Source organism: Bubalus bubalis, chromosome 5 (assembly GCF_019923935.1).
Source record: "Bubalus bubalis isolate 160015118507 breed Murrah chromosome 5, NDDB_SH_1, whole genome shotgun sequence".
Taxonomy (NCBI): Eukaryota; Metazoa; Chordata; class Mammalia; order Artiodactyla; family Bovidae; genus Bubalus; species Bubalus bubalis.
In genome coordinates, this window is record NC_059161.1 from 122,466,986 (window position 1) to 122,481,422 (window position 14,437).

At 46.9% G+C, this 14,437-nt stretch overlaps 1 protein-coding gene across 1 annotated transcript; it reads right to left on the bottom strand.

Moving 5' to 3' along the window:
* Positions 1–1,953: 1,953 nt before the first annotated feature.
* Positions 1,954–4,249, bottom strand: ZBTB3 (zinc finger and BTB domain containing 3). The gene is given in 3 exon segments (XM_044943627.1): positions 1,954–2,240; positions 2,242–3,816; positions 4,112–4,249. Coding segments are annotated over 2 exon segments (1,758 nt in total). The 5' UTR covers positions 3,766–3,816; positions 4,112–4,249; the 3' UTR covers positions 1,954–2,006.
* Positions 4,250–14,437: the final 10,188 nt, after the last annotated feature.

Consider the following 14,437-nt stretch of genomic DNA (forward strand, 5'->3'; position numbering starts at 1 on the left):
ACCAAGTAACAGATCCTCTTTAGTTTGTATTGCACTTGGCCAAGACAGTAACAATGGTTCCTGTGTCCCCCAGATGTCCAGAGAAATTATATACATGATATATACATATACACATATTACGCCTTGCTTTTAGGAACCATTCTGAGGCAACCGATTTCTCCTCCCCCCGCCCACCCCCAGCCCCATGTCTTTTTAAAAAATTGAGAGATAATTCACAATCATAAAGTTTACTCTTGTAAAGGCAACTGATTCTTATAGGCAGTTTGACGTGATAGTTACTCTAGGAAAGACTTTGGAAAAGGTGCTCCACTCAGCTAAAATAGCTCTTACTGGGTTTATGTACATCTTGCCTTGTTTCACCAAGGAGTTAAGGCAGTAATGTATTTGCATAAATAAAATTAGGCATTTGAAAGATACAAAGGTTATTCCAACACAAGGAAAACGAAAGGCATGGAATTTACTCCCAACCTTGGAAATAAGCATCAACTTTTGCTCTCCATAATGCACCAGGTAAGGAACTTTGTTTGACCAAATATTTGCTCAGCTCTGTCTCCTTCCTATGACTCAAAAACAGTAGCCTACTAGTAAGAGTTCACAGTGCTGAATGTAATAAATCCAAAAAGAGAAGAAATTCAGGAAATTCACTCATATTTTCATCTAAATATTCCTTCCTGCTTTTTTTGCACTCAGTTCCTTATGTGTCAAAGAGAAAGGGTTTGTGGGGAGCCCTCTGGTCCATCGTACAAACACCACTCTACCACAGGCAGGGGCAGACCCTTCTCCTGGATTTCTAGAATGCTTTATCTCCCATGCCACATCAACACCCCAAGTTCCCATTTCTTTGCTATCTCTATTGCCAGTAACACCTGTGTGATCATAGATGAGTGATATGACCTGTCTAGGCTATCATCACACCTTTTAAGTGAGAAAGTTGGACTAGATGAACTCTGAGGTTCTCTTCCAGTGTTTCTTGCTTTAGTTTTCCCAAGTACCCAGCATTTCCATTTCACAGGCCCTCAACCTCCACACCTACCACCACGGTAGTGTTTCCTGCCTTCCAGTTTGTCGTCTTCAGAGACCTCAATCCACATTGAAGATGCAGGCAAAAATTTCAAGTCATTAACACAGTATTTGTCGTTGAAACAGTCAACCAAGTCTTTCTACATGGAAAGCAGACAAAAAGGGGTAAGGCAACAAAACCCAACACTCAAAAAAGAAACAGCTTCTAGTTCAAAGTTAACCATCTTCAACAAAGTTTTAAACCAGCATGAAGTCATAAGCCAGGGTTCAAATTCTGGCCTGCGCCTTACCTAGTTCTGTGACCTTGAACAAGTTAACGTAGATTGTTCAGTCTCAAGTTTCCTTGTTTGTGGGGAAAAAAATGGGGAGAGGGATAATACCTCAAAAATTGTTGAGGATTAAATGAGTATATGAAGTCACCAATACAGCCCAGGACACAGGAGCTCAAATACAACAATAAACCATGTTGCTGCTGCTAAGTTGCTTCAGTCGTGTCCAACTCTGTGACCCCATAGACGGCAGCCCACCAGGCTCCTCCATCCCTGGGATTCTGCAGGCAAGAATACTGGAGTGGGTTGCCATTTCCTTCTCCAATGCATGAAAGTGAAGTCGCTCAGTTGTGTCCAACTCCTAGGGACCCCATGGACTGCAGCCTACCAGGCTCCTCCGTCCATGGGATTTTCCAGGCAAGAGTACTGGAGTGGGTTGCCACTGCCTTCTCCCACAATAAACCATAATTGTGTAAAATAACCTAATTTGTATACATTTCCTAAGTAAAGTCTACATTACCCTCTCCTTATCTCACTTTTTTCCTCCTAAGCAACCTGACCCCTACCCCAAATGCAGGTGTCAGATTTCTAAAAAGCCTGGAGGAAAGCTGTGAAAAAACCAGGAGGCATGCAGGTTTGTGGAAGAAACCAGCCAACCGGTTCAGAGAAATACTTTCACTGCCAGTTTTATGGTCCAAAATGCAGAGTGAGAAGCGATTACATCTCAGGAAAATTCCCAGGGCGGCGAGGAGTTGGCTGAGATGCAATACCCATAAAGTCCTCTCTGGCTGGGAAAAGAAAAGGGTAGGAACCTTCAGCCTGGGCAGAATCTTCATTCCGTCCCCAGCAGAGGAAATCAGGTGCTTCCACCTTCCGTGCTGCCCCCTGGTGGCAGCAAGAGCAGGCCTGGCATCGGCTCATGCTCTCCCGGATGTTAGTTTTTGGAGCCAAGTACAAAATCTTTGGGTGGCCCTCCAGCACTGCTGTTCTGTCTGTCTGCGGTCGGGGAGCCAGGGAGGGGCTGCGCTCCCAGGACGGGGCCAGCCTCTGGATCCGGTTTGCTGCGTTTGGCCAGGTCCTCATTGTGAGCCTTGCGGATGTGGCGGTACAGGTCCCCTGACTGCGTGTAGCTGCGCAGGCAGTAGCGGCACTCGTAGGGTCGCTCCCGCGTGTGCACTGTGGCGTGACGCCGCAGTGTGTAAGAGCATGAGAAGGTCTTCCCACATGTCTTGCAAGTAGGAACATCCTCAGTAAAACCCCCAAAGCTTCCTGGGGCTGTTTCATACTCAGAAGGCAAGTAGAGTGGCTCATGCAGGGCGGGTGGAGCAGGCAGGGGCGAGGTCACCAGTCCTCGATGATACTGCCCTGGACCTGGCAGCAAATGGTAGGGTAGGTGCGGATCTGGCGGCAGGAAGTGGTCACTGGGCCCCACGTCCTCCAATCCTGCTGCCCGTGGCTCCTCAAAGGCCTCTGGCTGGGGGGGCTGTCCACCATACATGGCTCCTCCAGGAGGGAAGAGTCCCTCGGGGCCTCGAGGCTGTTCCTCTGACACGTCAGGCTCCTCATCAGAAATCACAATTGCTTCTACTTTCACCTGTACCAGCTCAGCTTCCGCGGGGGCTGGAGCCTCGGATGGAACTGGGACTGCAGCTGAAGTTGGGGGATAGAAGCCTTGCAATGGTCCTCCAGTTGCCCTTGGTTCTGCCACCCTCAGGCTCTCAGAACCCACATCAAGTGGAGCCAGTGGCTCCACTGAAACAGTTGGGAGGCCCGCAGAGAAGTAGTTTGCAGGGTTGGTCTCTGTGGAACTACTGGGGCTGGCAAGAGAGACATCAGCCACTGGTAGAGGAGGTGCCCGAAGATGCGATGACTCAACCTCCACGCCAGGCTGTGTAGTGTCAGCCCCAGCTGGCATCGGTGGCTCATCTGGAGGACAGATAGGTGAGGGAGCTGCAGAGCCTTTCCATTCCCCTTTGCCCCAGTGCCCTGATGTCTCTGCTGATGCCAGCGAAGGCTGGGAACCACGGGAAGTGCTGGACAAAAACTCCAAATTAGGGGGTTGTGAGTTGGTTTCTTCTTCCTTCTTGGTACTATCCGCCTCTGCCAGTCCCCGGGCTTGCAGCCGCCGCTTACACACCTTGACAATATCATTCATGTGCAAGTAGCTGGCAGCCGCCAGTACATCCTCCACAGGGGTATCCCCCCTCAGGACCAGCTGGCCAGCATACATAAAGTCCAGAAGCAGTCCAAAGGCCGGGGCTGTGACAATCTCGTTGTGGATACACACCAGATCCCTCTTGTCCAGTTCCCGCTCTTTGTAGAAAAGCTGGAAAAATGGGCTGCAGGAGGCCAGCACAGCCCGATGGGCCAAGAACTGGGTACTACCCACCATCACGGTGCAGTCACAAAGGAAACCCTGGGACCGCTGCTCTCGGAGGCTCTGCAGCAGCTGCTGGCTGTGTTCTGGGAACTCCATAGCACTCCACAAAGGGAAAGGGACTCTAGGAAGATCCTCTCCAGTGGTTCCCTTGGGAAGAGAGGAAAGTGGGTTAGGGTAGGTAACCTCCCTATATATCTTAACGTCAGCTCTGAGCTATTACTTACCGCCCCAAAGCCTCTGGCAGCAGCATACCGACCCCAAGATGCTCCCTTACATTACTACCCTTCTTTCTCCCAGGTCACACCCAGTGGTCTACTTTTAGCCCCGCCCCTCGGCCTAACCGTAGCAGCAGGCCCCGCCCCGTCCACAAAGCCCCTCCCCGGAAGTCCCGCCCCTTAGGCAGCCTCCGCTTCCTCGATGCCCACCCGGTAGCTTCCAGCACCTGGTACAACTAGAGTCTTGACCCCAGGCCTTCTCGGGCGATACCTCTTCGCCCTACTCCGGGAACTCCCTGAGCCTCTCTCGAATTCCAGGGGCTAAGAAGTCCGAGGGTGGGAACTAGAAGAGAAAGCTGACCCTCACCCACCAACGAGCAGCCACCGGGAGAGCTCCGCCCCTTCCCGCCTTCTTAGTTTTAATTGGCTCAAATTTGTCTTCCCTCGTCTCGGATTAGTTCACTCTCTACTAACCATGCCCCGGACTCAGGGCGGTGTCTCCAAGTGGATGCTGGTGGCCGTCGCTCAGGCAGCTAGGCGCCCGATTGGCTAGCGCTCCTGTCCTAAACTTTTTCTTCTCGTCCCGCCTTCTTTGCCTTGGAGCCCTTGAGATTGGCTGAGCTTCTCCATCTACCTGAGGCTGTGGGAGGGCCGGGACCTGTGAGCAGTGAAGCGCGACGCCCTCGGGGCGGGACTCGAGGCCTGCCACGGCGCAGAGCGTTGTGTCTTAGCAGGCAGCATGTCACCCCGGCTGCTGAGTGTCCGGGAAAAGGAGAGCCAACAAACTGGTGTGGTACCCAGGAGGTCCGGGTCTTAGACTCGGCTCTGCCTAACCGTGAGCGATGGCTACACCTCTCTAATCTGCAGTTGTCTCCTGAAGGTCTCTTCGTCCCTCAAAAACTCGAAGATGCCCTACTGCCTTACTCCCCGCAGTCTGATAGATCCAGGCTCCTGGCTCAGCAGTGGTGGTGTCAGAGAACTAGCAGCTGTGTGGATTGTAGTGTCCCTAGCCTGAACTCTAGTGAAGAGATGCGTGTCCTTCTCTGTGTCTGGAGCGTAGTGGGTAGTTGCTGATAGAAGAGAGTGGGCTCACAGCCCTAAAATGTCCCTGGGCGTGAAAATAAAGAATGTGGCTACTTAAGAAGAAATATTCCAAAGTTTTTAGAGGAACCAGAGGAAAGGGCTGTAAATTGGGAGTCAGTGATACCTTCCTGGCCTCAGACAGGGACAGTATGTTGACAAGGTTTTTTTAGTTACTGAGTCGCTTCTGACTCTTTGCAACCCCATGAACTATAGCCCGCCCGACTCCTCAGTCCTTGGGATTTTCCAGGCAAGAATACTGGAATGGGTTGTCATTTCCTTCTCCAAGGTATCTTCCTGACTCAGGAATGGAGCACGCATTTCCTGCTTTGGCAGGCAGATTCTTTTACTGCTGAGCCACCAGGGAAGCGGGCCATTGGCACTGGTAACTCCACAGTGCCCTTCATCCACTATTCACCCCTTGACCTGCCACACCTAGCATCTCCACTTTATTCTGCAGCCAAGCACTCATCAGATCTAAGTAGAATTAGGGACGGTTCATCTTTCTACCTCCCATTATTATACTAGAGATATGCAGGTGACACTGCCCTCAGGTTGAGAGCTCACTTCTTCCAGATAGTCTTCCAAGCCATACAATATTTATTGTTCAGTTCAGTCACTCAATCGTGTCTGTCTTTGCAACCCCAGCACGCCAGGCCTTCCTGTACATCACCAACTCCTGGAGTTTACCCAAATTCATGTTCATTGAGTTGGTGATGCCACCCAACCATCTCATCCTTTGTCATCCCCTTCTACCTTCAACCTTTCCCAGCATCAGGGTCTTTTCAAATGAGTCAGTTCTTCGCATCAGGTGGCCAAAGTATTGGAGTTCCAGCTTCAACATCAGTCCTTCCAATGAATAGTCAGGACTGATTTCCTTTAAGATGGACTGGTTGGATCTCCTTGCAGTCCAAGGGACTCACTAGAGACTTCTCCAACACCACAGTTCAAAAGCATCAATTCTTCAGCACTCAGCTTTCTTTATAGTCCAACTCTCACATCCATACATGACTACTGGAAAAACCATAGCTTTGACTAGACGGACCTTTGTTGGCAAAGTAATGTCTCTGCTGTTTAATATGCTATCTAGGTTGGTCATAACTTTCCTTCCATGGAGTAAGCGTCTTTTAATTTCATGGCTGCAATCACCATCTGCAGTGATTTTGAAGCCCCACCCCCCCCAAAATAAAGTCAACCACTGTTTCCCCATCTATTTGCCATGAAGTGACGAGACCAAATGACATGATCTTAGTTTTTGGAATGTTGACTTTTAAGCCAACTTTCCCCACTCTTCTCTTTCACTTTCATCAAGAGGCTCTTTAGTTCTTCTTCACTTTCTGCCATAAGTGTGGTGTCATCTGCATATCTGAGGTTATTGATATTTCTCCCAACAGTCTTGATTCCAAATTGTGCTTCATCCAGCCCAGTGTTTCTCATGATGTACTCTGCATGTAAGTTAAATAAGCAGGGTGACAATATACAGCCTTGACATACTCCTTTCCCGATTTGGAACCAGTCTGTTGTTCCATGTCCAGTTCTAACTGTTACTTCTTGACCTGCATACAGATTTCTCAAGAGGCAGGTCAGGTGCTCTGGTATTCCCATCTCTTTCAGAATTTTCCGCAGTTTATTGTGATCCACACAGTCAAAGGCTTTGGCATAGTCAATAAAGCAGAAATAGATGTTTTTCTGGAACTCTCTTGCTTTTTCAATGATCCAACGGATGTTGGCAATTTGATCTCTGGTTCTTCTGCCTTTTCTAAAACCAGCCTGCACATCTAGAAGTTCACGGTTCATGTATTGCTGAAGCTTGGCTTGGAGAATTTTGAGCATTACTTTACTAGCGTGTGAGATAAGTGCAATTGTGCGGTAGTTTGAGCATTCTTTGGCATTGCCTTTCTTTGGGATTGGAATGAAAACTGACCTTTTCCAGTCCTGTGTCCACTGCTGAGTTTTCCAAATTTGCTGGCATATTGAGTGCAGCACTTTCACAGCATCATCTTTTAGGATTTGAAATAGCTCACCTGGAATTCCATCACCTCCTCTAGCTTTGTTCATAGTGATGCTTTCTAAGGCCCACTTGACTTCACATTCCAGGATGTCTGGCTCTAAGTGAGTGACCACACCATCATGATTATCTGGGTCATGAAAATCTTTTTTGTACAGTTCTTCTGTGTATTCTTGCCACCTCTTCTTAATATCTTCTGCTTCTGTTAGGTCCCTACCATTTCTATCCTTTACTGAGCCCATTTTTGCATGAATGTTCCCTTGGTATCTAATTTTCTTGAAGAGATCTCTAGTCTTTCCTATTCTATTGTTTTCTTCTATTTCTTTGCACTGATCACTGAGGAAGGCTTTCTTATCTCTCCTTGCTATTCTTTGGAACTCTGAATTCAAATGGGTATATCTTTCCTTTTCTCCTTTGCTTTTCTCTTCTCTTCTTTTCTCAGCTATTTATAAGGCCTCCTCAGACAGCCATTTTGCTTTTTTACATTTCTTTTACTTGGGGATGGTCTTTATCACTGCCCTCTGTACAATGTCAGGAACCTCGGTCCATAGTTCATCAGGCACTCTATCAGATCTAATCCCTTGAATCTATTTCTCACTTCCACTGTAAAATCATAAGGGATTTGATTTAGGTCATAGTTGAATGGTCTAGTGGTTTTCTTCAATTTAAGTCTGAATTTGGCAATAAGGTGTTCATGATCTGAGCCCCAGTAAGCTCCCAGTCTTGTTTTTGCTGACTCTATAGAGCTTCTCCATCTTTGGCTGCAAAGAATATAATCAATCTGATTTCGGTATTGACCGTCTGGTGATGTCCATGTGTAGAGTCTTCTCTTGTGTTGCTGGAAGAGGGTGTTTGCTATGACCAGTGCCTTCTCTTGACAAAACTCTGATAGTCTTTGCCCTGCTTCATTATGTACTCCAAGGCCAAATTTGCCTGTTACTCCAGGTATTTCTTGACTTCCTAATTTTGCATTCCAGTCCCCTATAATGAAAAGGACATCTTTTGTGGGTGTTAGTTCTAGAAGGTCTTGTAGGTCTCCATAGAACCTTTCAACTTCAGCTTCTTCATCATTACTGATTGGGGCATAGGCTTGGATCACTGTGATATTGAATGGTTTGCCTTGGAAACAAACAGAGATCGTTCTGTCATTTTTGAGATTGCATCCAAGTACTGCATTTCGGACTCTTTTGTTGACCATGATGTCTACTCCATTTCCTTTAAGGGATTCTTGCCCACAGTAGTAGATATAATGGTCATCTGAGTTAAATTCACCCATTGCAGTCCATTTTAGTTCGCTGATTCCTAAAATGTGATGTTCACTCTTGCCATCTCCTGTTTGATCACTTCCAATTTGCCTTGATTCATGGACCTAACATTCCAGGTTCCTATGCAATATTGCTCTTTAGAGCATTGGACTTTACTTCCATCACCAGTTACATCCAGAACTGGGTATTGTTTTTGCTTTGGCTCTGTCCCTTCATTCTTTCTGGAGTTATTTCTCCACTGATCTCCAGTAGCATATTGGGCACCTACCGACCTGGGGAGTTCATCTTCAGTGTCCTATCTTTTTGCCTTGTCATACTGTTCATGGGGTTCTCAAGGCAAGAATACTGAAGTGGCTTGCCATTCCTTTCACCAGTGGACCATGCTTTGTCAGAACTCTCCACCATGACCTGTCCGTCTTGGTTTGGCCTACACAGCATGGCTCATAGTTTCACTGAGTTAGACAAGGCTGTGGTCCATGTGATCAGATTGGCTAGTTTTCTGTGATTGTGGTTTTCATTCTCTCTGCCCTCTGATGGAGAAGGATAAGAGGCTTATGGAAGTTTCCTGATGGGAGAGACTGACTGAGGGGGAAACTGGGTCTTATTCTGATGGGCAGGGCCATGCTCAGTAAATCTTTAATCCAATTTTCTGTTCAAGGGTGGGGTTGTGTTCCCTTCCTGTTATTTGACCTGAGGCCAAACTATGGTGGAGGTAATGAAGATAATGGTGACCTCCTTCAAAAGGTCCCATGCATGCACTGCTACACTTAGAGCCCCCAATGCCACAGCAGGCCACAACCAACCCATACCTCCACCAGAGACTCATGGCCAAGTCTTGGTCAGTCTCTTGTGGGGTGACTGCTCCTTTCTCCTGGGTCCTGGTGTGCTCAAGGTTCCATCTGTGCCCTCCCAGAGTCTGCTTCCCCAGTCCTGTGTAAGTTCTGGCAGCTCTATGGTGGGTCAATGGCGACCTCCTCCAAGAGGACTTTTGCCATACCCAGGTCTGCTGCACCCAGAGCCCCTGCCCCTGTGGCAGGCCACTGCTGGCCTGTACCTCCTCAGGAGACACCCAAACACAGTTCTGTCTCAGTCTCTGTGGGGTCTCTGGGTCCTGGTGCACACAAGGTATGTCTGAGCCCTCTGAGCATCTCTGGCGGGTATGGGGTTTGATTCTAAATGCAAATTCACCTCTCCTACCATCTTGCTGGGCCTTCTCCTTTGCCCTTGGATGTGGGGTATCTCCTCACAGCCGCGGCTCCAGCGCCACGCAGCCACCACTCCCGCGAGCTGTGAAAGTGCTGCACTCAATATGCCAGCAAATTTGGAAAACTCAGCAGTGGCCATGGGAGTGGAAAAGGTCAGTTTTCATTCCAATCCCAAAGAAAGGCAATGCCAAAGAATGCTCAAACTACCAGGCAACTGCACTCATCTCACATGCTAGTAAAGTAATGCTCAAAATTCTCCAAGCCAGGCTTCAACAGTACATGAACCGTGAACTTCCAGATGTTCAAGGTAGATTTAAAAAAGGCAGAAGAACCAGAGATCAAATTGCCAACATCCGTTGGATCATTGAAAAAGCAAGAGAGTTCCAGAAAAACAAACATCTATTTCTGCTTTATTGACTATGCCAAAGCCTTTGACTGTGTGGATCACAATAAACTGTGGAAAATTCTGAAAGAGATGGGAATACCAGAGCACCTGACCTGCCTCTTGAGAAATCTGTATGCAGGTCAAGAAGTAACAGTTAGAACTGGACATGGAACAACAGACTGGTTCCAAATCGGGAAAGGAGTATGTCAAGGCTGTATATTGTCACCCTGCTTATTTAACTTACATGCAGAGTACATCATGAGAAACACTGGGCTGGATCAAGACTGTTGGGAGAAATATCAATAACCTCAGATATGCAGATGACACCACACTTATGGCAGAGTGAAGAACTAAAGAGCCTCTTGATGAAAGTGAAAGAGAAGAGTGGGGAAAGTTGGCTTAAAGGTCAATATTCCGAAAACTAAGATCATGTCATTTGGTCTCATCACTTCATGGCAAATAGATGGGGAAACAGTGGAAACAGTGAGAGACTTTAATTTTGGGGTCTCCAAAATCACTGCAGATGGTGACTGCCCCCATGAAATTAAAAGACTCTTGCTCCTTGGAGGAAAAGTTATGACCAACCTAGACAGAATACTAAAAAGCAGAGACATTACTTTGCCAACAAAGGTCCGTCTAGTCAAAGCTATGGTTTTTCCAGTAGTCATGTATGGATGTGAGAGTTGGACTATAAAGAAAGCTGAGTGCTGAAGAATTGATGCTTTTGAACTGTGGTGTTGGAAAAGACTCTTGAGTGTCCCTTGGACTGCAAGGAGACCCAATCAGTCCATCTTAAAGGAAATCAGTCCTGACTATTCATTGGAAGGACTGATGTTGAAGCTGAAACACCAATACTTTGGCCCCCTGATGGGAGGAACTGACTCATTTGAAAAGACCCTGATGTGGGGAAAGATTGAAGGCAGGAGGAGAAGGGGATGACAGAAGATGAACTGGTTGGATGGCATCCCAGACTCAATGGACATGAATTTGAGTAAACTCCAGGAGTTGGTGATGGACAGGTAGGCCTGAAGTGCTGCAGTCTATGGGGTTGCAAAGAGTTGGACATGACTGAGCAACTGAACTGAATACTGATGATCTCTAATTCCATAACAGCCTTTCTTATCTCTGCCACCACTGTCTTATCCTCAGATCGGAGACTGAGGTTCTTCTGAGATTTGCACAAGTAACTTGGCCAAAGACACACAGCTGATAAAAGGCAGAGCTGAGATTGAATCTAGGTCTATCTTCAAAGTCACACTCCTAACCACTTTGTAGATCTATCTTCTTAGAGTGTCCCCTGGGTGGTCTTCAAGATTGTTGTAGTACCCATGGACAGAGAATTCAGACTCAGTTGGGGGCCGTATTATCATGGCTGTTGGAAGAACCAGTGGCACAGAAGTAGTGAAAGGTTGTTGCTGAACTGTTGAAGCCACACGTTCTGGGAAAAAAACTCACTCAGAAGGACAATGCAGATAGTGGAGTGCAGTTTATTACACGGGTGGACCCAAGGCAGAGTCTCCTCTTAGCCAAGGACCCCGACCAGTTTTTGTGAAAACCTTATATACCCTGTGTAAGTGTAAGTGCACAAACCCACCTCCCCAAATTCCCTGAAACTAGTCTGAACAAAGGAAAAAGAAAGATACAGTCAAAGTTAACCCGTGATTCATATGCCTTAAGCATAGGTAGTTAACAGTGGACAATTATCAACAGGCCTGTATTCATACCCCAATAAGCATAATAGAATGTATGATTCTATATGGTTACACAGATAATTAGGGTATTCTTTTAGGTGATGGAGAGTCTAGGTATGAGCCCTGGGCCTCTTCATTCGGGGGGCCTGGTTTTCCAGTTGATATGTCGTTTCCATAGATACTGGGCATATAGCTCAAAGTCCACAGTTCAGCCCAAGATGGAGTCCTGCTTTCAAGATAGAGCCTGTTCTGTCTGTTTCCTCCTTCAGAACCATGAAAGATGCCAGAATTCTCAGCCTCCGGAGGAGAAGAATTCAATCCGGGGCCAGAGGTGAGGCTTGATCGCTCAGAGCTTTCATGTAATAAAATTTCATTAAAATATAAAAGAAATAGAGAAAGCTTCTGACATAGACATAAGAAGAAGGCAGAAAGAGTGCCACCCTGTTAGTCTTTAGCTGGATGTTTTATAGCTACTGGGCTTCCCTTGTGGCTCAGCTGGTAGAGAATCCACCTGCAATGCAGGAGACAAGGGTTCGATCCCTGGGTTGGGAAGATCCCCTGGACAAGTGAAAGGCTACCCACTCCAGTATTCTAGCCTGGAGAATTCCGTAGACTGTATAGTCCATGGAGTCGCAAAGAGTCGGACAGGACTGATTGACTTTCACTTTCACTTATATAGCTCCTGCTACTGCTACTGCTGCTAAGTCGCTTCAGTCATCTCCGATTCTGTGCGACCCCATAGATGGCAGCCCACCAGGCTTCCCTGTCCCTGGGATTCTCCAGGCAAGAACACTGGAGTGGGTTGCCATTTCCTTCTCCAATGCATGAAAGAGGAAAGTGAAAGTGAAGTCACTCAGTCATGTCCGACTTTTAGGGACCCCATGGACTGCAGCCCACCAGGCTCCTCGCAGTCTGTTAATTAGAGAAATGAAATGTCTCAAAACTCAGAGACTGGCACCAGGCCCCTCACCCACATCGTGCATTTTGAGATAACATTGGCACAAGAGGAGTTGTCCCCGGCCATAAAATGAGTGACATGAATCTTGAAGAAAGGCAGTTTTTCAAGCAAATACAGTTTCATGAACATAACTTAAGAGAATATTTGCATGGTTTGCAAGTCAGCTCTGTGTCTTAGGTGGAATCGACTTGAAGACGGAGTCTAGGGTAAATTCATAGCTCATTAACATAGCTTAAGACAAACATTTCCATAAGAAAAACACATTGGTTAGCTGAAGGTTTGGGAAAAGTTAAGTTCAGGTGCAGCCAGGTGTCATGGCAACGCAGAATTTTAAGAGAAACCTCTTTTTAAATTTGTATAGACAAAGGGAAAAATCTTAACACTTGTAGCTTGTTTCCTCCTGCCACTTAAGAGAGAGAAAAAATGTCTGACACTTCCAGCCTATTCCTCCATTCAGAGATCCCTGGTCTTCCTGCCTGTTACCCTCTCATTTCCCCCTTTTATTTTAGGAGAATTATGTTGCCAAGGGAAAGGGGGCATTGTTCTTGTTCCGTAACTGCTTCCAAGCTGATAAGGGATGTTGTCCCTAAATTGGTAAGGCAATATATTTTCCTAACCCTCATATTGAGGGTCTCATGATCCAGGGGCCCCAGGTAGTAGTTGGGGGAAGCTGCCGTTTGGAACTTAAAAGCCTTCATGCAACTAGAAACAAATCTAGCTATACAGTTACAGATGCAGGGAGCAAATAGCAAAAACAGAACAATCAGCAAAGTTAAAAGCCCCATTATGTCCATAGTTAAGTACAAAGTGTTGCACCAGGCCATTTTAGGATTGTTAAATGTCATCAGATTAAGACGAGGCATCAGTATGATTGTTGTTGTCGAAGGTAGTCACAGACTTGGTGAAAGTCCTTTCCTTGAAGTGGAGATATCCACCAAGGGAAGCCTTCTACTGATGAAGAGGGGAGGGCTCCACAGACCCAGCAGTTAGACTGATTGTGGAATGCAGTGTAGGAGTGAGCCCAGGACAGGAAGGCATTGTCTTGAGGATCAAATAGCAGACTCAGGATTTTTAAGAGTCAGCAGAAGCAGGCTCACATAGATTATCAGGCCCATCTGAAAAGTACAAAATCAGAATATAGAAAGTAAAGACATAAAATGACATCACTTAGTTCTGGTCAGGTACCACCTCTTAACTCGAGTATGGTGCACCCAGAATCAACTACTGGCACCTTGACAGCTGTGGGAGAAGAAAGAATAACCTTGTAAGGGCCTTCCCAGAGGGGCTCGAGGGATTGGCCCCCAGATCCTTATGTTTTTATCAGGACCTTGGTTCCTGGCTCAAATAGACGCTTGCTTGACTCAATGGCTGGGTCAGGAGTCACCTCCTGGAGTTCCATTAATGCCTGCTGAAAAGCTGAGAGTTGAGTTACATAATTAGTTAATTCCAAGGCTTTAGGAAAACTTTTCCATTGAGCATTTTCAGGAATTATTAATCGTCCATCCTCGAATTGTAACCATCCTTTATCAGTAATCCTTGCTCCTCTTTGCTAGTATCTTTCTAATTCTTCCTCAGTACGTTGTGGTTTTTCCTATTCCACAGGACCTGTCCAGATCAAAGGCATCTGCAGTGAAGGGGTTTCCTAAAGTGCTGCTTTTCTGGCTTGACAGTCAACCTTCAGCTACTTTACTCTGTCCCTGCTGGGCCCTTTGTAATGCACAACAGCTACTTCTTTAGGACAATGCTGCTGCTGCTGCTGCTGCTAAGTCCCTTCAGTCGTTTCCGACTCTGTGTTACCCCATAGATGGCAGCCCACCAGGCTCCCCTGTCCCTGGGATTCTCCAGGCAAGAACACTGGAGTGGGTTGCCATTTCCTTCTCCAATGCATGAAAGTGAAGTCGCTCAGTCGTGTCCGACTCTTCACGACCCCATAGACTGCAGCCTACCAGGCCCCTCCATCC